Source organism: Harpia harpyja, chromosome 2, assembly GCF_026419915.1.
Source record: "Harpia harpyja isolate bHarHar1 chromosome 2, bHarHar1 primary haplotype, whole genome shotgun sequence".
In the NCBI taxonomy this organism is placed as follows: domain Eukaryota; kingdom Metazoa; phylum Chordata; class Aves; order Accipitriformes; family Accipitridae; genus Harpia; species Harpia harpyja.
Window position 1 is genome coordinate 2,803,549 of NC_068941.1, and position 20,199 is coordinate 2,823,747.

The 20,199-nt window shown below is 48.5% G+C and overlaps 1 protein-coding gene across 10 annotated transcripts in view; it reads left to right on the forward strand.

Annotated features, from left to right (window-relative positions):
- Positions 1-20,130, forward strand: part of SHROOM3 (shroom family member 3) — a 154,846-nt gene extending 134,716 nt beyond the window's left edge. For 9 of the 10 annotated variants that reach the window (XM_052812631.1, XM_052812649.1, XM_052812666.1 and 6 more), the window contains 7 exons: positions 646-3,907; positions 7,011-7,087; positions 10,619-11,536; positions 12,606-13,124; positions 13,969-14,119; positions 18,206-18,478; positions 19,139-20,130. In XM_052812631.1, coding sequence (XP_052668591.1) covers positions 646-3,907; positions 7,011-7,087; positions 10,619-11,536; positions 12,606-13,124; positions 13,969-14,119; positions 18,206-18,478; positions 19,139-19,498 — 5,560 coding nt within the window. In that variant the 3' untranslated portion in view covers positions 19,499-20,130. The remainder of the gene's footprint in view (positions 1-645; positions 3,908-7,010; positions 7,088-10,618; positions 11,537-12,605; positions 13,125-13,968; positions 14,120-18,205; positions 18,479-19,138) is intronic. The other variant, XM_052812640.1, reaches the window with a different exon arrangement.
- The last annotated feature ends 69 nt before the right edge of the window (positions 20,131-20,199 follow it).

Here is a 20,199-nt window from a genome sequence, read left to right on the forward strand (position 1 = left end):
TATCTCAGAGCAGGTGCCAGGGTGTACCTGCACCTGCTGAGCTACATGAGGCGGCGGCTGTGAAGAATTCCTGGGGCATTCTCAAACTGTTTCTATTGTTGCACCCCCACTTGCCTCCGCGCACAAACACATGCATCTTTTCTCTGTCTTGTCAGTTGAGTTTTCTCGCAGCAAACAAACTATCCTTAGGACAGCTGAATTTCCAGGAAGCCTGCCAGGGCATAGTCTTCATCTCCATAAAAAGAAATGAAATGGGAAAAAAAGAAAGAGATTAGATTCCCCCCAGAACGCCTCTTGTGCTCCTCTCCTCCTCCTCCTCGGTGGCGTCGGTGCTCATTCAGCTTTCCAAGTGCTTAGGATAGGTTTGATGGGTGGGGTTGAACCTCCCTGGCTCCAGAGATGCACTGTCTTTCTGTCTGTGTTTCCTTCCCACCCTTCTGTGGTAAATAAGAGCCATGTGTTGCAATGTCAAGCAGTTCCTCTTTGTGAACTGGGATGACTGCAGATGGGATGGAGTAAGGCCCAAATATGGGTTTTCATCTGCACTTCTCAAAACTAAACATCTTGCTTCTGAGCTCACTTATAAGTTGTTGTGCCTCTCCTCTGCTGACAGTGGGTTTTTACTCTTCTCTCGCTCTTCCCCAGCTCCTCAACCAGCGATCTCTCTGGCTATGAGCATGGCTATCTGAGGAGAAGTCCTGATCAGTACAGTTCCCGGGGCAGCATGGAGAGCTTGGACCACTCCTCCCCTGGCTATCACCCTTGTCACCTGTCCCCGGCCAAATCCACCAACAGCATCGACCAGCTCTCCCACTTCCACAGCAAGAGAGACTCTGCCTACAGCTCCTTCTCCACCAACTCTAGCATCCCTGAGTATCCCGCTCCCCCATTCAGCAAGGAGCACTCCTGCTCTACGGACACCATGCAGTCCCGAGGCAGCCTGCAGGAGGGCATGAGGCAAGCTGACATCAGGTATGTCAAGACAGTCTACGACGCCCAGCGAGGGATCTCTGAGGAGTATGAGGTGCAGTCCTCTGCCTTGCTTCCAAGTTGCGAGGCCCGGGCTTCGCTGGATGGTCGCGGCCACAGCAGGCTCCACGGCTTCAGCCGGCACAACGCAGCTCCCTCCTGGGCGCAGCCAGGCCAGGGCTCCTCGGACAGCAAGAGCCAGCCCCCCAAGGGACCTCCCTTGCCTCCCACTCGCAGCGACAGCTACGCAGCCATTAGGCATCATGAGAGGCCCAGCTTATGCACTGGCCTTGATCTGAACAAGCCTGGTCGAACCCAGGCGAAAGGGGCCTGGCCTCTGCTTGTCAGCACTCTATCCCAGGGTCCGCTGCTGAAAACCCCCTTCGGAGAAGGGCATCTGCACACTGTGGTGGAGAAGAGCCCAGAGAGCAGCCCCACCATGAAGCCCAAGCAGAGCTATTCCCAGCCAGCCCAGCCGGGGCAGCCCCTGCTGCCTACTGGTGTCTACCCAGTACCTTCCCCAGAGCCGCACTATGCCCAGGTGCCCCAGCCTTCTGCAAGCAATAACGGGATGCTTTATCCAGCTCTGGCCAAAGAAAGCGGGTACTCACCGCCTCTTCCAGTCTCTTATGACAAGGCCGTAGCCAGCAGCACCCTGGGCTTTGACGAGAATGGAAGCCAAAGCACTACAAACAGATCAACCATCTTCTACCAGCCCCCAGCAGCTGAGAGAAAGCGCGATGCTGCAGCAAAACTTCTCCAGCAGAAACCTCCTAGCGCGGCAGGCCCAGAAGTCTGCCTGACCACGTCGAGAAAGGAGGAGTTGTTACCTCTCTACAAGGTAGCACACAGCAACCGAGAGACTGCAGGTACTGCGCAGGCCTCCAAACACAGTCTTCAAGCTCCGCAGCCCCATCTGAGGGATGCTAGTGAGCGAAAAACCCATTACCAGCCCAAAGAGGACTGGACAGCTGAATCCCAGGAGGACAAAAATGGCAACACACAGATAAACGAGAGAGACGCTGCTGCTCACCACCAGTGGGGTCACAGCAGGGCCAAGCAGTATGGCTTCTCCTCCTTGCAGAACATCCCAGAGAGCTCCAGGAGGCAAAGCAGCTCTGAGTTAAAAGAGGTGCAACCAGGCGAGGGTTATTCCAACACCAAACTGTCCTTCTTGAACAGCAGCAGTAAAGAGGAGAAGGATCACAGGGGACAGGGGCAAAAACAGTGGAGTGACGTGGACCCACAGGCCTTTGCGAGGCAGGAGGAGGAGGGCACGAGCGTGACTCCGTTCCACGCTGCCGAGCCAGAGTGCAAAGAGCCCCCTTCTCCACAGCACCCAAAGACCTCTGATTTTGGGAGGAGCCGGCTCAGCTCTAGCAGCACCCAAAGCTTTCCCTATGGCAAACCAGACGCTGGCAAGCCCCGCTGCTCGGTGCTGGAGAAGGTCAGCAAGTTTGAGCAGCGAGAGCAAAGCACTCACTGGCCCCAGAGCGCTGGCGTTCCCAGCTTCGGCCAGCACTACGGGCCAAGCAGGACGAGCCAGGCCTCCAGCGCGAGGTGCTCTCTGCACAGCCTGGAGGACACGCGGAGCAAGCTCCGTGAGCCTGGCCAGCTGCCCAGTGAGCCAGGCAGGGTCTCCAGCCCCTCCGTCAGGAACGGGAAGCTGGAAGAGGCTGACTGGCACCCCATAGAGTTGCAGATGGCGGCTTCGGTGAAGCAGGCAAGACCCAGCGAATACTACAGCCTGTGTCCTGAAAATGAGGTGCAAATAAGGGCGGCTCAGCTACCGAGGAGTAAAAGCACATTCCAGCTGGGAGGTGAGCCTGAGAAGGAGATCCTCTGGAAGGATAATGTCCAGGATGCCCATGGGTCACAGCTGGACACACCATTTAACAGGGCCTACAGGAACAGCATTAAAGATGCTCAGTCCAGGGTGTTGAGGGCTACTTCCTTCCGTCGCATCAGCCCCCCGTTCGGGAGCGCACCCAAGAGGACGACCCAGAGGCCTGCCTCGGCCCACGTGGGCATGAGGAGCACGGCGGCGTCTCCCCATACGCCGAAGGAGAGGCACAGTATCACGCCAACGGAAGGCAGCCTCTCTGCCCTGGACTATGCCAAGACACAGCACATCTTGCGCATCGGGGGTCGAAAGCGGCTGACAGCAGAGCAGAAGAAGCGGTCTTACTCGGAGCCGGAGAAGATGAACGAGGTGGGCATCTCTGATGGGGAGCCGTCGCCTTTCTCCTTCCAGAAGAAGAGCATCCATTTTGTCTTCCCAGAGAATACGGTGGCTGACCGGCGTAAGATCTTCGAAAGGGATGGCAAAGCTTCTTCCACAGCCAGCCTCTCCAAGCCGGAGCTCAAGCAACTCCAGCAGAACGCCCTCGCTGACTACATCGAGCGCAAAACAGGGAGACGGCCATCCTCACAAGATGTCGGACTGCTGAGGGAGCGCTCCCACAGCTCCTACCTACAGGCAGGTGGCCCAGACAGCCAGAGCCTTTCCTCTGCCTCCAGCATGAATTCTCTCCAGGACCAGAACCTTTACCGACGGAGAGAGTCCATAGAGCGGATATCTAGGACGGGGCGGATATCTTCCACCCTTCCTCCTGGCCTGATGGGCTGCTTCGATATGAGTGGAGATGAGAAGAAGACAGGGCACCAGGACAGCTTGGTCACAAGCCGACCGAAAACGGAGAGGTGCCGGGACTACAGAGCCAAAACGGAGCTCACCAAAGGCACGCAGACAGACCCTCTGGGCATGCAGGGCCAGCCTCACTACAGCAAGCAGGAGCAGGTCTTTGAAACACCCTCCGCCACCAGGAAATCTGGGAAATCGGTGTCTGTGGAAGACTTGCTCGATAGGTACGACAATCAGACAGTCCCTGTGCATGTACGTTCCAGATCGTCTCCCACAGCGGATAAGAAACACCAGGTATGTGCAAACTGGATCGTGTGTGCAGGCAAGCAGGGCGCTCTGAACCAGGGAATGAGGGGGGATGTTGGAGGGCAGGCTGATGTTCAGTCATGGCAATTACTCCATTGGTTAGAGAGAGTTTAAGTGCAGATTGAGATAGAGACAGTTTATTGCGTTTCAATTACCAGGATGCTGTTTTAAGTGCTTGCTGGTGGGGTACTGCTTCTGTTCAGCTTTCTTACTGTCGGGGCTATTTCAGGGATTTCATTGATGCTGGGATTTCAGTGCATATGCTGGTAGTGTGCGTGTGTTCTTGCTGCTCTGGACATCCCACCTGAGGTGTCCTGATCTTACCTGTCAGCATCACTGGAGGAGCACTGAGCACCTTTCTGGTGGGGTGTACCATTAAGGTGGTGATACGCTGTTGCTGCTTTCTGCCTTAGTCCACTTTCTTGGTGCAAAGCAGAGAAGACTAAAGGCTGCTTGAAATTGCTCTGGCTCCCACTGTGCCTGACAGTGCTAGGAAATGTTCAGCGGAGGAACTGCCAAGTAACCATTATGTTTTGCCTCCAAGCCCTGGAGGGAAACATTGCAGAGAAAACTCAGTGGAGACCCTGGCCGCTCTTTCCAAGTCCCCTGCTTGGCGGTTGGGAACATTGCACTGATGTCACAAATAGGGAATTTGACTGACTCTGATGATGGTAAATAGTAGAAACAGGCTAACTACTTAAAGAACAACTGCCCAGGCCAGCTCTTCAGCTGGCTGAAATCTGTTCAGACCTATTTAGGTAACTGCAACTGGTAGAGCCGCATGGGTTTCCAGCAGTGATGGGTCTGCTGCCCAATCCCCGTTTCCATGCCAGGCTCCATTCATCACGGGGAGAGGGAGGAAACAACCCAAATGTGTGGACAGGCTCCTCGCTCCAAATGGTCTCAGTGTTTGGACAGTCTCACGTATTTACAGGGCAGCTGAGATCCAGGACATCTGCTTCGACTCTTGCACTTGCCACTGGCCCAGAACAGATTATCTAGCTACAACGAAGTGGTACTGGGTGAAGTAACGTAAAGGAGGCAGCGTCTCGGAAACAGGCCAAACTGGGGTGCAGGGGAAGGAGCTGTCCTCCCAAACTCATCGTGTGCTTCATTCTAAATGTCCTCCCTCGACAGACCTCAGATCCCACGCTACGTTTTTAAATAGAGAGAATTAAAAAAGCAGCTTGTGAATATCAAGTGACCAGAATGCATTTCCATAACCACCACTGTCTCATCCCATCATCAGTATTTTTCCACACCAGCCAGGCATCAGGCTCATCTGTGCAATTTTGTCACACTTGCCGATCATGAAGTCTTGCGTTCAGTAAGAGGACAGTCCTTGAGAAAGAGTTAGGGTAAAGGCCAAGCTGTGACTCTTTCTCTGCTTCCCGGAACAGTCAGAGCGGCAACAAAAACAGGCATCCAAAAAGAGAAAAATCACTAAAATGCATTTTTCAATGACAGGTTGGACAACGAGCAGCCCTAGTTCATTTTTACCCAGCCCACTCTCTCGGGCAGGGGACATACAGGGCAGTTCTTGAGATCTTTATTTCACCCTTGTTGGCTCATTTTTAATCTTGCATACGTTCAGCAGGCAAACCAGAGTTTCTGCCTGTTGGAAGCTGACTTGAGGAAGACGATGAACAGCACTGCAGACCTGCTTACAAGGTCTTAGTTCAAGTATAGAAGAGGGGAGAGCCCTTACTGCTGTTACCCAGAGTGATTTAGCTGTATCCAGTTCTGGAATGAGGATTTAGTCCCATAGGCAGCAAGGCACTTGTGAAGATCCTGTTCTTAAATCCTAATTGAAGAAAGCATGTTTGACTTCCAACATAGACACCAATCCATAAGTGTCTGTTTGAAAGGGAAGTATATGTTTAAGTGCTCACTTAATTAGGTTTGTTTCTGATCTGTCTCCAATACAAAACCAGAGCTACAAAAGTGGGGGACAAAGCCAAAGCAACAGGGTGATTTTTTTTTAATTATTTATTTTTTGTCCTTTTCAGATTTTTTGTGGGAAATGTTTATTACCAGTTTAGCAGCAGACTTCTCTGCCTCACTGTATGTTTTTCAGGGCCTTGTGTACAGTGTCTAATGTTCCTTTCAGGCTGCATATAAATCACATTGCAATGTCACTGTAGGAATTTGTTTAAAGATATAAAGAAATTGATAGCCATGTGGAATTATTAGCTCTCAGTCTTCAGAACGCATTCTCAGCCTTCCTTCCTCTCTGCTTTTTTAGTCTGTCTCAGCCTGCATGTTTCCCAGCTCCCAGACTCCTAAATCAAGATCTGCACTTATCGTCCCTCTGCAGCAACACTGACCAAAAAAGCAAATTACTAAGGGTGTGGAGTAAGGGGGCACTGAAATGCTCTCTGCTGGAAAGATCGTATAGGATAAAATACCAACCTCTTCAAAAGCGGGCTGAGCATTTGCTTTCATGTCTCATAATAGGCTGGTGTTCTATGGTGGGAGCTCTAGGGCAGAGAGAGTCAGATTCACAAAGGTATTTCAGCTGCAAAACTTATCTGGTTTTAGATGACATTAATGCCTAAAGAGGGTAGTTCCTGCGCTTTGGTTTTCAAAAGAATCAAGTGCCAAACTTAGCGATGTTTTTCAGCACCTCTGCCTGTTGCTGGAGTTTCCAACCTTGGTGACATTCAGTATCTCTGCAGCGTCTCCATCCCGTTTTGGCACTGAGCTTGGGCACAGATTGTTCACTGTTCAGCTTCCCCGGTTAAGGCTGCTTCAGTGATGTCCCAGCTTCTTGCTTGCATGTAAAACAGAGGTGAACACCCAGGTCCCACTGATACCCTTGAGCATGTTTTTAGAAGAGGCAAGGACTTGCTGAGAGGTTTTAAAAAACCATTGCTCTGAATAAGTCTGCCTGTTGGCCCACAATCCATCCAGAAAAAGGCAGACAAGTCCTCTAAGCAGGAGTAGGGTACTGGAGAGCAGTACACCACGCTAGAGTTTTCCTCCCATCTGTATATGGCACATGCTGTGGTCTCTTCTTGCTAGGAAGCATCAGTGTTTTGTTATTTTGTTTTGCTTTCCACTCGCTGCTAATACTGTCTTTGCACTCCAGGACCTGCTGAGAAGGGAAGGCAGTGAATTTGGCCCCATGGTGAGAGATCCTTTCTATGTGGTCAGCGCAGGAACCAGGTACGTATATGTTAATGTCCACTTTGTCACTGCAGGATCAGCTCTTGCCATCCTGCTGCCAGCAGCAGTTGTCATGTGTTTACGTAAACGGATGGATCGTGACAAACTAGAGAAAACGTCTGCACGGACACAGTTCTGGGTGTGTTGCGCCCAGCAGAATTAGGAACAGTACATTGCTGTGAGCTTTTTTTTTTCACTATAGACATTAATTCACTATCAAGTCCTCCTCATGTCATCTTGGAGCATGTTTCTGCAGCAAATTTCCAGTTACGTAACTTCCAAAATGTGTTCGATCTGCTGTTAGAACTCGCATCTAGATGCTGTCATAACTTAAGGATTCTAAAGGAAAAAATACCTTGATGTCCCACTCTGTCTGGTTTTCTCCGGTCCAGGATGCTGCCTCCCCAAAAGCAAGTGAACATTTGCATGGACTAAAACTGGGAGATTTCATTTATCTTGCTGAATTGGGAGCTTGTGTTTAGGCTGCTTTCCTTTGTGCAGGCAGGATATTTTTGCTCAGCAACAGGGGAGAGAGAAACGTTTTTAAAAATAGAAAAGTGTGATCATAAAAATCATAATATTAGGACTTATGTAACTATCCACTTAGCAGTGGATTGTTTTGAAGTTAACTAGAACTGAAGTTGATCTTGCTGTATTTACATTTAAATAATAAATAAGATGTTTGCCCTAAGCTCCGAGTGCCCAAACAGCTAACTCATATTACAGTAAAAACCATCAAGAGGGACTAAAAGAATTATTCACAAAGGAGCTCTGTTCCTCAAAAACTTGCAGTAAATGTCAACCCACTCTGTTGTCACAGTGGGAGTTAACACTGCTGTCTCCAAAGGTTTCACCATGCAGCTCTGGGTCAGGAAGCCACAGCTAGAAGTAGAGAAAGGCTCTTAGTCTAGCTGGATCTTACTTCTGACTGGCTGGCTGGTTTTGCCCCTAAGAAGACATAAATGTTGTTTTAGAGGGACTCAATCTGCCTTCAGGCACATCCTTTTATGATTATTTAAAACATACCTGTTTCCTTTGATTTAGTATAACTTTTTCCTTTTTTTTCCTAAGAGAACAATACAGCTGTTTTAGTTCATCCTGCCTCCCCATTTCTTCTGGAGATGGCATTTCATCATTCTCCTCAATAACTACTTGCAGCTTCCTTTTTTTTTTTTTCTCCAACCTATTTTCCAAGTAACGGGATTGAACACCCAGACTGAAAACAAGTTTATTGGGGCACGAAATGTAGGTTTCTCATTTTCATGCTTCACTGCACAAAGATTATTGGCATTAACAGTTTTATGATGTTTCTGCTGCGTAGGCATCCTGCATGCTCTGCAAGGACATTTCTTCTGGGAGATGTGAGGTTGCTTTCCCTTCTTGATAAGAATTGGATTTCCCAAAAGATAGAACAAAGGGATGGGAGAAGACAGGAAAAAGTCCTTGGCTCTGAGGACACAGGGTCCCACTACACAGGCTGCAAACCACTCCCTACGCGCCTCAGCTGCTGAGTGATTTTTCCTATGTTACTGCACCTGAAATGACCAGAAAGAGAACCGGCATGAGTTTTGGAAGCCAGAGGGCTCTCTGATCATTCACTGCTGAAGCCGGCAGAAGTTTTACATTTAACTCTCAGTGAGAACAAGGTCTGAATCCTCTGCAGACTGAAAGGGACAGGTAGACCAGGACCTTACCCATGTGTCAATGATTCACGGAAGGATTTCCGCTATTAGGATACTGTTGAATGTTCACCTGCCCCAGTGTGAGTGAGTATTTCACGGTCTGATTCATGTGGGATTATTGTAGCATCTTTAATCTATCCCTTAAGAGATGCGGTCTTTGTCTGTCCTGTGATTGTCAGCCCAAAATAGCTGGTTTTCTAGACGGTCCTCTCACATCTAACCATCACCATCCTATCGCTGTCTGTAGCATAGTCCATGCATGGGCCTTTCAGGGAAGGCAACAGCAGGCAGTAGGAATTACGCTTCTGGGTTTCCTTGGGATACAGCTGCTTAATGTGCTGGAGAGGAGATGGGACCATCCCTACCACCTCTCTTGCTCAAGGAGGAAAACTGTCACATGGTGAAGTTACAGAAACCCTGGTCAGCAGTCACTTGGTCTGGTCACGTGTGCTCTGTGACTCACGCCCCATGCTTACGCTACTCTCCAGGTGTCATCAATAGCTGTCTCATAAGCACTGTTGGAAGCAGTTGTTGCTCCACCAGTTTTAAAATCCACAGTCGCTTCCACAGTAGGAGAGATCTTTCAATTAGAGAATTACCATCTGGCATTTCTGACAAACACTGAGCATCTGAAAAGAATACACATTGCTACTGTCCAGGAACCACAGACAATACCAAGAGCAGTCTGTCTGGGAAGTTTCCCCACCCCCGGGCAAAGGCTGCCAAATTCTATTCTCAATTACACCAGAATAAAGCCAGAACGACCCCTGTTTTTGACAGAGTTATTCTTAATTTGTACCAGTACATCTGAGAGCAAATTTGGGGCCCAAGTCTCAAACATCACAGATTAGCAGTGTCACATTATTTGAACGATGCATCTCAAGAACAGAAAATACATTGGCAGTAGAGCTGTATTGTATTTTATTGTTTATGGTATGGCCTCATGTTTTTAGGCCATCGTCTCTTGCATCTGCTAGCGCTATTATTACTGCTCATTTTGGTTTCCAGCTAAATAGCTGTACAGGCAAGTAGGTTTGGCTATGTATTCTGAGCAGGATCCTCACTTCAAAGGCCAGGCACTGTTTCTCGGACTCACATGAGGACATCTTTAAAGACCTGGAAGGAATAATTTTATCTGCTGCCTTTGCAGCCTTAACATCCGTTTGCAGTTGAAGTGTATTGGCTTTGGTTTTTGTAACACCTGCCTATCTGAGTGGAGCTCTTTTTTCTAACAGGATTCCAAGATTGTAAGAGCTTTTTTAATTTTTCTCCGCCGCCAAAATAGAGCATTTTTTGGCCTCACTTTGTTCTCGGAGACAGCTGAATCATTTTAATAGCACCTTTCCAAAAGGAGCAGATAATGTTGTGGGGATTTTTGGCCCATAAAGCTGAAATTCTTAAAATTATCAGCAATTGAGAATGGAGTTTGATGGTAGATAATGTCAAGTAGCCTATATTACAGCAGTTGCTCCTAGCCCCATGTGTAACAAACAAAATTCAAAGGAAGGCTGGAAAGGAAGCCAGGCACTTAGGTTTCCCTAAGATTTTTTTTCTATTAAGTTATTGCTGTGATGCTTGCTACATGTATGCACGTGTGTGTGTGATCTAGCACACACTGAAAATGATGGGAGATGGTCAGTGGGAATGGATTTGGCTCTGTGTCCCTCGCATTAGTAGACTGGATTTTACTACCAGTTTCAAAGCAGAACTGCACCTCACCTAGATCAGCAAGCACTGACCCAGGCCTCTGATACGGTTGCATAATTTGCTCATTAAGGAGGTGCACAATAGCTTTCCTTGCTCATTGATTAATTATTAATCTTATCATGGTCTGTCTCTTGGTATTTAGGTCTTTCAGCAAGAAAGAAAGAAGCCACTCAGAAAAAATGGCATTCACAAGTTATTATCCCCATCCTCGCCACAGCAGCGAGGTTGTTACCGGGTCTGCCACGCTGACCGAGAACCACAAGCTCTCAGAACTTTCCAGGCCAGATAGCAGGACTTCTGCATTTGTCCCATCCCCAACAGAGGCAAGGAGTCACTATCCTGAGCAAAAGCAAGGTTTTAAGCCCTTGTTCCTTAGCCTTACTCCTTCTGGATCTGGCCAGTCCTCCCCTAATACTCCCACCCAGACTCCCTCAGACTTCCAGAGTGCAGGTGATGGCCAGGCTCTGAGACAGCACCATGCCAAACGAGATGCTGTTCCCCCTGAGGGCAACGGTAATATTCAGGCACAGTGTTTGGATGGTGTCCAGGATAGATCCCCTGAAACTCCCGCGGAAGAAATGATGTGGAGAAGGAAAGCCGGGCTGCTTCACAGATCCCTCCCGCCCAAAGTGGTGTGGGCTCATTCGGTCAAAGACAACAGCTACCCAAGGGCTATGGTGTCTCCTCCAGTGGCTGGGCCAAAGTTCTTCCAGAGGTGGCAGTCCCTGCCGACACAGAGCAGCACTTCTTCTGACCCAGAGACTCCTCCTCCTCAGGGGACAACCCATCTCCGAATCTCGGAGTCGGGCCTGCAGCTCACGCCCCCGCCATTGCTGCAGGATGATGAAGACGACGAGGTGTTTGTCATGCCTGCCCAGCCCGGTGTCATTGCTTCACCGTTGTCACCCCCACTGCCATCCCGTCCTCTTCCTGAGCTGAGCTCTTGCACTTCTGCAAACGGCACGGAGGAATTCCCACCTCCTCCCCCACCGGTGGCGCTTGAGGGGAATGGGGCAGCTGGAGACAAATCCACCAGGCTCACAGAGGAGGCCAAAGTGAGGTAAGGGGGGGCTGTAACGCAGCGTCTCGGGCGTTGTAGGGCCATATACAGTAAGATATGCAGGGCTCCAGACAAACGTGACTGAGCTCCGCGTGCCGTGATGACCCACCCACAGCTGCTAGCTGAGCGGGAGGCTTGCAGTAGAGTGAGGAGAGGGACAGACAGAGAGACTCGCTGCCGCTAGGCTTTGCTGGCTGCCAAGAGCGTTGTCAAATGATGTGGCCAGGACAGGGCAGAAAGCAAGAAGGCAAAAAGCTTTGTGGCCCATCAGCAGATGCACTGACAGGTGCTTAGCCAGCAAGGCAAAGGAGGTTATGGGTGAGAAACTATCCTGGTCTCATTCTCCCTGCAGTTACCGTATAGATTTCAGTGGGATTGCTTCTTACTCGCTCTAGCTTGAAGAGTTAAAATGGCTGCTGACTCCTTCCAGTTACTGGTTTTTGAGAGAGAACTATGAAAATCCATGATGGTTTTTCCAAACAGTTAGTTTCCCAGAATACATGTTAGGCCTGGCACAGAATAATGCTGTTACGAAACAGTGACCATCTGCCAAGAAGTAACAACACAAATATGTCACAGTCACACTCTATAGTGAATTTTTCCTGAAGGATAGGACTTTGGGCTAGGTGCCCAGCTGGTTTAACTCAGCACAGCTTCCCTTGCTCCCAAGGAGCTGCTCTGATTTCCATCCGGGAAAAATCTGTCCAGGGCTGTGGTAGTGATTAGCTTTTCCAACATGAAAAAGACAAATGAGTATAGGCTGCTCAGGATGGTACTCCCGGGTGGTGAGACGCAATGTCCCCAGCTTGTGAGCAGAAAGCCAAGTGACTCGTCCCTCACTAGTTCTTCCTGTGTTGGAATGACAAAACAGCAGTGTCCAGTTTGAGGGGACAATATGCTTCTGGTGCCAGCAGCTTCATACTGTGGGCCTTTCCATGTTGAAATGAGAAGAAAGACACAAGAATAAGTGAAAGAAGGAAAACTTACTTGTCTTAGGCCTTCACTATGCGTTCACAATGGTCCTGTGTGGTAAGTTTATCTTCAACTCACAGAATTTTTCTGTCCATAGCAGCTTCAAAAGCTTTCCCAAAGCCCCGGCCGAGAGGGAGATAACAGGGTTGGGCACCAGTATCGGTGAAAATAATTGGCCCCTCTCACCGCCTGCATCAAAGAGGACTAGCTCTCCATCTGCTGTGGATAAGCAGCACCCATTACCTGCTTCTACTGAAGGGCCTCAAGGTGCTGATAGACAGCCCATAACTCAACCTGAAGGTAACCACAGGGAGCCAGCAGTCATCGCTGGAGAGTCAGAAAATGGCAGCCTGGACTCCGGGATACTCAGCGCAGCACCTCCAGTGAAAACAAAGAAAAAGACCCCAGAGGATATTAAGTCAGAGGCTCTAGCAAAAGAAATTGTCCATAAAGACAAGTCTTTGGCTGATATCCTGGACCCAGATTCCAAAATGAAGACAACCATGGACTTAATGGAAGGGCTTTTCCCCAGTGGAACCAGCTTGCTGAAGGAGAGCAACATGAAAAGGAAGATGACGCAGAAGAAAGTTAGCAGGACAGCAGTCGAAGATGACATGTAAGCACTGCTTGTTTGGGTGGTGGGCTAACGTCGCAGCAGAACTCGCTGCTTGCTTGCTTTTAAGGACAAGCCTGTCCTGAATTCTTCTGTATCTGTATAGGTGGATGCTGGCAGAGAGTGAGTTTCTCAGTTCCCAGGCGTGAGGACTGGCGAGGCATTTCTGAATGCCCTTTCTCATGAGCTTGGCTGTATGTGCGGCCTTTGAGCTTACCTCTCTGGGCTGTGTAGAAAATAATGCTGAGCTTGGTAACAGGGCAGGAAATGAACCACCTCTGGAGATGTTGTTTGATTTTGCTATGTTAATCGTGGTAATCTGAAGCAATTCAGTCTAAAGCACGGTAACAGAGATATGAGAGTAAAATCAGGACCAAAACAGTGGCAGGCAGAAAGATAATGAGGCCAAATTTTGGAAGGAGGGATGGGGGTGCCACCTTATTACAGGAGGGTGCAAAGATCAGCCCAAGTCCTCCAGTGTGTTTTTTTTAAGACAGAGACTCCCAAGTGACAGCTGGAGAGCCATACAGAAATAAGTTGTAATGCACCGTGCCAGATAAGATGGTCCGTCTATCCATCACGAGCTGAGCTGTGCTGATTTACCTTCAGCAAGGATCTGATCCTGTTAACCAGTCAACATTTTAACAGAGCAGCTGTGCTGTTCTGTGCAGGGGCGAGATATGAAAGCAGTCGACATGCACCCTCTGATGGCAGGAATCGGCCATTTCCTTTGTGGTTAACAACACTGGAAAGGTACCAAAGAGGGAGTGCTGGAAAACCATGGTTTTAGGCATGGGAAAAGGTCGGGGCCAGACTGAACTTCTCCTTTTTTTTCCCTGTGGTGTAGGAGAGAAGAAAAGGAAGCTGCTGTAACCCTGGTCACCTGTCCTGCTTATTACAGTGTTTCAGCACCCAAAGCAGAACTGCTGAATAAAATCAAGGACTTGCCAGAAGAAGTAGGTGAGGAAGAGGAGCTGCTAGACATCAATGAGAAGAAGGTAAATTCAGCACACGCCACCATTTGCTGGTTACATTCCTGAAATAATAATAAGCCCTAAAATGAAGTGCATTTCTATTTGATGTCAGCTTTTGGCAGTCCCAAGTTGCGTGGGGGCTGGGTGCATTGAGGCCACCTGTGAAGCTCCGTTAGGGTGACCCAGATTGAAAGAAGAGAGCTAATCTGAGTACTCACTGCAAATTTGAGTACAGATCTTGCACAACCGTGAGGCGGGTCTGTGTTATGCCAAATGCTGAGCGTACAGGTTGTAAGAGGCAATCCCTGTCCCGTAGCAAGGAAGGAAAAAGGAGAGGTGAAGTGACTTGAGCAAGGACAGCTCGGGTTAGAAATAGGAACAGAGTCCAGCTGGTGACTGCACTGTCTTAGTGTATGAGGTTTCGCCCTAGGATTTTCCTCTTCAGTGAAGCCAGTTCACCCGTTTTACCTGCTGTCTGCACTCACTGCCTCCAAAGAAACATTGGTTACCCTTTTCCCCCCCCACTTTATTGTTTCACTGACCTGCTGAAAGCTGTGTGCGCATCAGCAGCTCAGTCAGCACGACCTCGGTGTGATGACTTGGGTGGAAGGAGAGCAGGGCAGGAGAGGAGGAAATATTTTCCTCTGTTATTGCGGCTACATTTCACTGAGGAATGGCACCTGCAGTTCTTGCTGTAGGCTTGGGTGCTCTGTCTTCCAGGGCTTTTGCAGGGCCTTCTAATTTGCCCATGTGGTTGTCTCACATTGGTTACCTTGTAATTACAGACCTGTTGCGAAGCTCACAAACCCCAAGGAGCCACAGGCAGATACTTGCCTGTCTGTGCCTCCCTTCACACACCTACTACCTTCCTGCAAAAGCTGCTGTGCCTGCCCGCCTGTAAATTTAAAAGTTCCTACATTGGACTGGACAACATAGCACAGCCCATATTTCATGCTGTTTGTACAACGGCAGAGTTTAAACATAGTGAAGGATACAAATATTTGTGCAAGTCCCATATGCTGTAAATATAGCACTTAATTCTTCCTGCACTGAAATCAGGCATGGATTTAAAGAAAGGCTCCCAAACTCAGCCTCTCTGTCAAAGTGCAGAGAATTCACGTGTCTGTGGCACAACTCCACGTTTTCTCTCTGGGTCCTCATCCCCATGCGAAGTGTAAAAAAGCAGAGAGAAGTCATGAGGCTGAGTGATGTTTGCGAGTATGCAATTTGTCCTGCAGCCCTGACTTGGAGAGCTCACCTCTCTTTTTCATATTGCCTTACTGTTTCTGTTCTCAGCTTTCATCTGCTAAGCAAAATCTGTTCCATACCAGGCTTTAATACAATGACAGCTAGAATGGGACCTCCATCAAAGTGCTCTATAACACAAATTATGAGTGCTAAGTGAGTAGATTAGCCCTATTTTGTGGAGCGTTTGAGGTGCAAGTAGGACCCTGTCAAGTCTTTAAGAGCTGTCACACCATGCCACTGGAATAGGCTGGAGACAGTCACCGCGCCTGCCACCTCTTATTTCTGTGGTCCTACACAGATTCTGGGTAGCAAGTCTACACAGATAGATCATGCATGTGTTGCTAATCAAAAGCATTTGCCTAAGGCCTTTGTCTGCTGCTTTAATTATCTGGCCTGAGCCATTGGTTGTAGAGCACCCAGCTTCAAAAGTAATCGCAGCCCCTGCCATGTCTGTAGCATTTGATCGATTCTTGGGGTGCTGTTCACTTCAAAACCGTCTGCCTGCTTATACCAGCAGGAAAGGTAGGGAGTAATTAAACAAGACGAGGCTGCTGCTCCAAGGAGTCGGTGGACATGCTGCAAGCATCTGACAGGCTTGCAAGTAGATGCGAGCCTGCCACGGAGGACAAGTCCCAGGCCTCAAAGGTTACATTTGCATGGAAAAACAGAAATAGATGGGAGCGATTAGGCCCAGACAGCAAGATCTCCCTGGCATGTTTGTTCATGGTCTGTGTGAAAGAACATTTGTATAGGCATTATTTGAGAAGGCAGCCACTCTGAGAGGTCATTTGGATAAACCAAGCTCATTTCCATTGTAAGTATGCAAAGGAGCTATATTAGTTGGCATTTGGGATCGCAGGAGAGTCACTGATTGATGAACACAAAGCAAGTATTTCGCAGTCCCTGTCCAGCTCCCATGTCTTCAGGACAAAGGTACATCCCTCCCAGCAGTCCGGTAGCCTCCTGCTATGGTTGGAGGGCAGGTCTGCACCTTGAGCGAAGCTCCCAGAGCAGGGAGGAACAGCTGCCAGTTCTGAGCAGCTCGGTCCTCCTGTAAACCTGTTGAGGTTAATGCTCAACTTTGCGTCCAGCCCATAGAGTCCTGCTGTAGAGTTCCCCCCGCCGGCATCGTACTCATTGAAAACGGATCGCTTCTTTTGCCCCTTAGGATTTGGTCCAGCAATCAACTGGTCAGGACCTCGGATCTTTCTTTTGAAGGTGGCATTAGCATCACAGGGAGAGGGAAGGGCAACTGTTGGTTCTTGTTTGTGGGTACTACCTGTCCTACTGAAGGGAGAGTCCAAGTAAAGGAGTTTTGGTTGTCCCTTATCCTGGCAGGTGGGATTTGCTCTCTTCTCGCCCTGAACTACCCTGCTAACAAACGGCATGACTTAGAAGTCATTCCAGCATAAGCCTGATGACGTTTGTTTTAAGAGAATATTGCGCACATTTTATTCAGTCTTTGCATATATGTGAAAGCTGACAGTAGGCTGTAGTGCAGCCACCAAACCACGTGCTCCAGAGGATGCACGCAAAGTCTACCATCTAGTGGTGTCTGGCTAAACAGTGCTGTTAACTTCCTGGCTGCGAAACCAGCCTTTTAAACCCCGCTCTGACTGGCCACCCCTGGGGATAAGGGCCAATTCAGAGCAACCCCCAGCCTGACCTGGGTTTGAAGGTCCTTTCTCCTTTGAAGGAGACTGCCTTCCTACTTGAAGTGACCGTCAGTTTTGATGGAAAGAAGATTTTGAGAGAATATTTTCAGGCAACCTTGTGATTTACTTCTATTTCATCCTGCAGTGTTTGTATGCAGAGTAGATTAACATACGTGTAATGGTGCCCCAGCAGTGCATAAACTGAAGAGACTGAAAATACCCAACCCCTGTATGAAGAGCTTTTCCTGCTCTCTGTGCTCTCAGTTCTGAGTAAACAGAAGCAAGAATTGCACGCCCCAGGCCAGAGACTTCTGCTTTTGCCTATGTCTTTCCCCTAAATCCTAACTGAAATTAGGATCTCCAGCACATGTGCAGCACTGCTGTTTCTGGAGTAACCGAACCCGGGGGGCCCCCTTTTCTTCAGCAGTGAAACAGTTGCCAGCATTTTCACAAAATGGGTGTGTGCTCTCCATGTCTTTGCTCAGTCACTAAGTAAATTTAGAGCATCTTTGGTGTAAATGCTCACTTGATGCCCCTCTGCGTGAGGCAGCGCCTGCACAGGCAGGGAGTTTTGGTCACAGTTGAATTTCAGGCTTGCATCTCAACACTGAGGCGGCCAAGTAAGGAGCAGTCAGTAGTTTAGGGTACTATAGGAGGGGAAAATACATAGCAATTCCTTCTTTCTTGCTAAGCCATATGTAACTAGTAAGGGTCAGCTTAGTCTCCTGTCATGCCATTAATACAGCTTAAAGTCATTTTTCTGCCAGTTGTTTTGTGCAGTTCTGGGTCATCAAGTACAACATCCAAACAAGAAATTTCAGGCTGGGGCAGGGAGTGGGGAATATGCAGGAGATGTGACTGTAGCTCTTTTCACTTGGAGACTTTACAGAACCTACAACCTACGTCCTTCACGTGTAGGTAGCTGGGTATCAGAACATGGTACACCAAATCAGATGTCTCTTTTATAAATGTTCGTTGATGGTAGAACAAATATATCTTCATGCAATCTGATGGGGTATTCGGATTATCACCTAGATGTGGAATTTCAGAGTTTTCTCTGTTTCCTCCTTAATGTCATCTTTGTCAGCTGTTGCTGGCTTGACCCTGCTCCTCAGGAACTGTAGCCATATCCTCATGTTGTCGTCATCCGTATGACCAGGGTGATCATGGTAATGACCGATGTGGCAATGTGTTTCCCTTCTGACAGGCTGAGCTCATCGGGAGCTTGACCCACAAACTGGAAATCCTGAAGGAAGCCAAGGAGGGTCTGCTTGCAGACATTAAGATGAATAATGCTCTTGGAGAGGAGGTGGAGCTGTTGATCAGCAAGCTATGCAAACCTAACGAGTTTGACAAGTACAAGATGTTCATTGGTGATTTGGATAAGGTGGTGAACCTCTTGCTCTCCCTCTCGGGACGCCTGGCCCGCGTAGAGAACGTTCTGAGCAGTCTGGGGGAAAATGCCAACAGTGAAGAGCGGGTATGTATCTGCACAGCCATAGCGTCTTGGCCTTTTTCAGCGTGCGGGACAGCTGCAGTCACAAGAACGTGCTTGTTTGTATAAGCTAGGACCTCCAAAGGCTCACAGGAAGGCAGGTGTCTTTCTTAGTGCTTGTGTATAAGCAGTAGCAAACGCGGTTCTGTCTCTAGGAATCTTGGTCCCGGTTTGTAAAAATGTCTCAGATCCTGCGGCTTTTGTCTCGAAACAGAATGGCCGTGTTCAGGACAGCATGTCTGTGACCCGCGGCTGGAGGAAAGGCTGTATGGTGGTGTGCGTCGTGGAACAACCCACTGCCTTTTGCCTCAGTTGAAGCCGCATTTTAACATTCTTTGGGTGGTTGTGAGAGACAAAGCCAGATTTTCCTGGTAGTTGTTGCTTTCAAGCAAATTGTACTGACTTTCTTGGAGCACTTTCTGCCCCCCATTGACTAGAACATTCAGAGTCTGATTCAGTGGGATTCACATTCAATCCATAACGAGGAATTCACCCTCCTCCCCCAGGCTTTTGACGGTATGTCTGGGAGCGTAGCAGCCATCCCACCTCCCCGAGAGGTGGCAAACGTGGTGTCGGGAGGAAGGAGAGGGGGAATCGGTGAGTTTGGTGCTGCTGATACTGAAGCGCTCTCTTGTCTGTGTGCAGAGTTCGCTGAACGAGAAGAGGAAACTGCTGGCTGGCCAGCACGAAGATGCCCGGGAACTGAAGGAAAACCTTGACCGTCGAGAACGGGTGGTCTTGGAAATCCTGGGCAACTACCTCTCTGAGGAACAGCTCCAGGATTACCAGCACTTTGTAAAGATGAAGTCCGCACTCCTCATAGAGCAGCGAGAGCTAGACGATAAAATCAAACTGGGTCAGGAACAGCTCAAGTGCCTGATGGAAAGCCTCCCCACAGACTTCACGCCCAGGGATGCAACAGCAGCAGCTGCCCTAGCTGCAGCACTTGCTACCTCTGCCGGGGTCGGTGGTAAAACACCTCCAGCAGTCTCTTCCTCACTCTAACCTTTCCCAGGTGGACCTGGGATACAGTCCTCCTGCCTGAGTCTATTTAATCCAAGTACTTGGCAGATGGTTCTCTACAAAGACAATGAATGGAGACAGGTTTAAAACAAGATTTTAATGAAGGAAAAAAATAGCAATAATAAAGGTTTTATTTTCCTTTCCTTCCACCTCTGCTTCCTGGAAACTTAAATCAATGTGGAGGGAAATCTCCTCCTTCCAGAGAGGAGGAAGAGTCTCACAACAATTAAACACATTACCTTTAATAAAAAACATGACTTCCTCTCTTCCCTCCCTTTCCTGCCTACCCGGCACCTCATTAAATAATGAAGGATCTAAAAGAATGAAGCCTTAAAAATAAAACCAACCCATTCTACTGAACATTATTGATATTTATATTTTTTAAAGAACAAGACAGAATGTGTAAGTTTTTGTACATACTCTAATCAGTTACTTGATTCTACTTTGTTCTGTATGTAGAAAAGACATTTAATTTTGTATTTTGTGAAAACCTTAACAAAAAGAGGGAACCCCAAAGATAGTCATGCATTAGCTTGGAACATCTCTTCGTGGTTTTGTTGCTGTTGTTGTTGTTGTTTTTTAATATAATAAAGGGCTACCAGAAGATGCTTTAACCTGTTTCAACACATGCTAAATATGCCATTAAGTGGCCTTGTGAAGGAGATTTTGACCAGGAAAATACA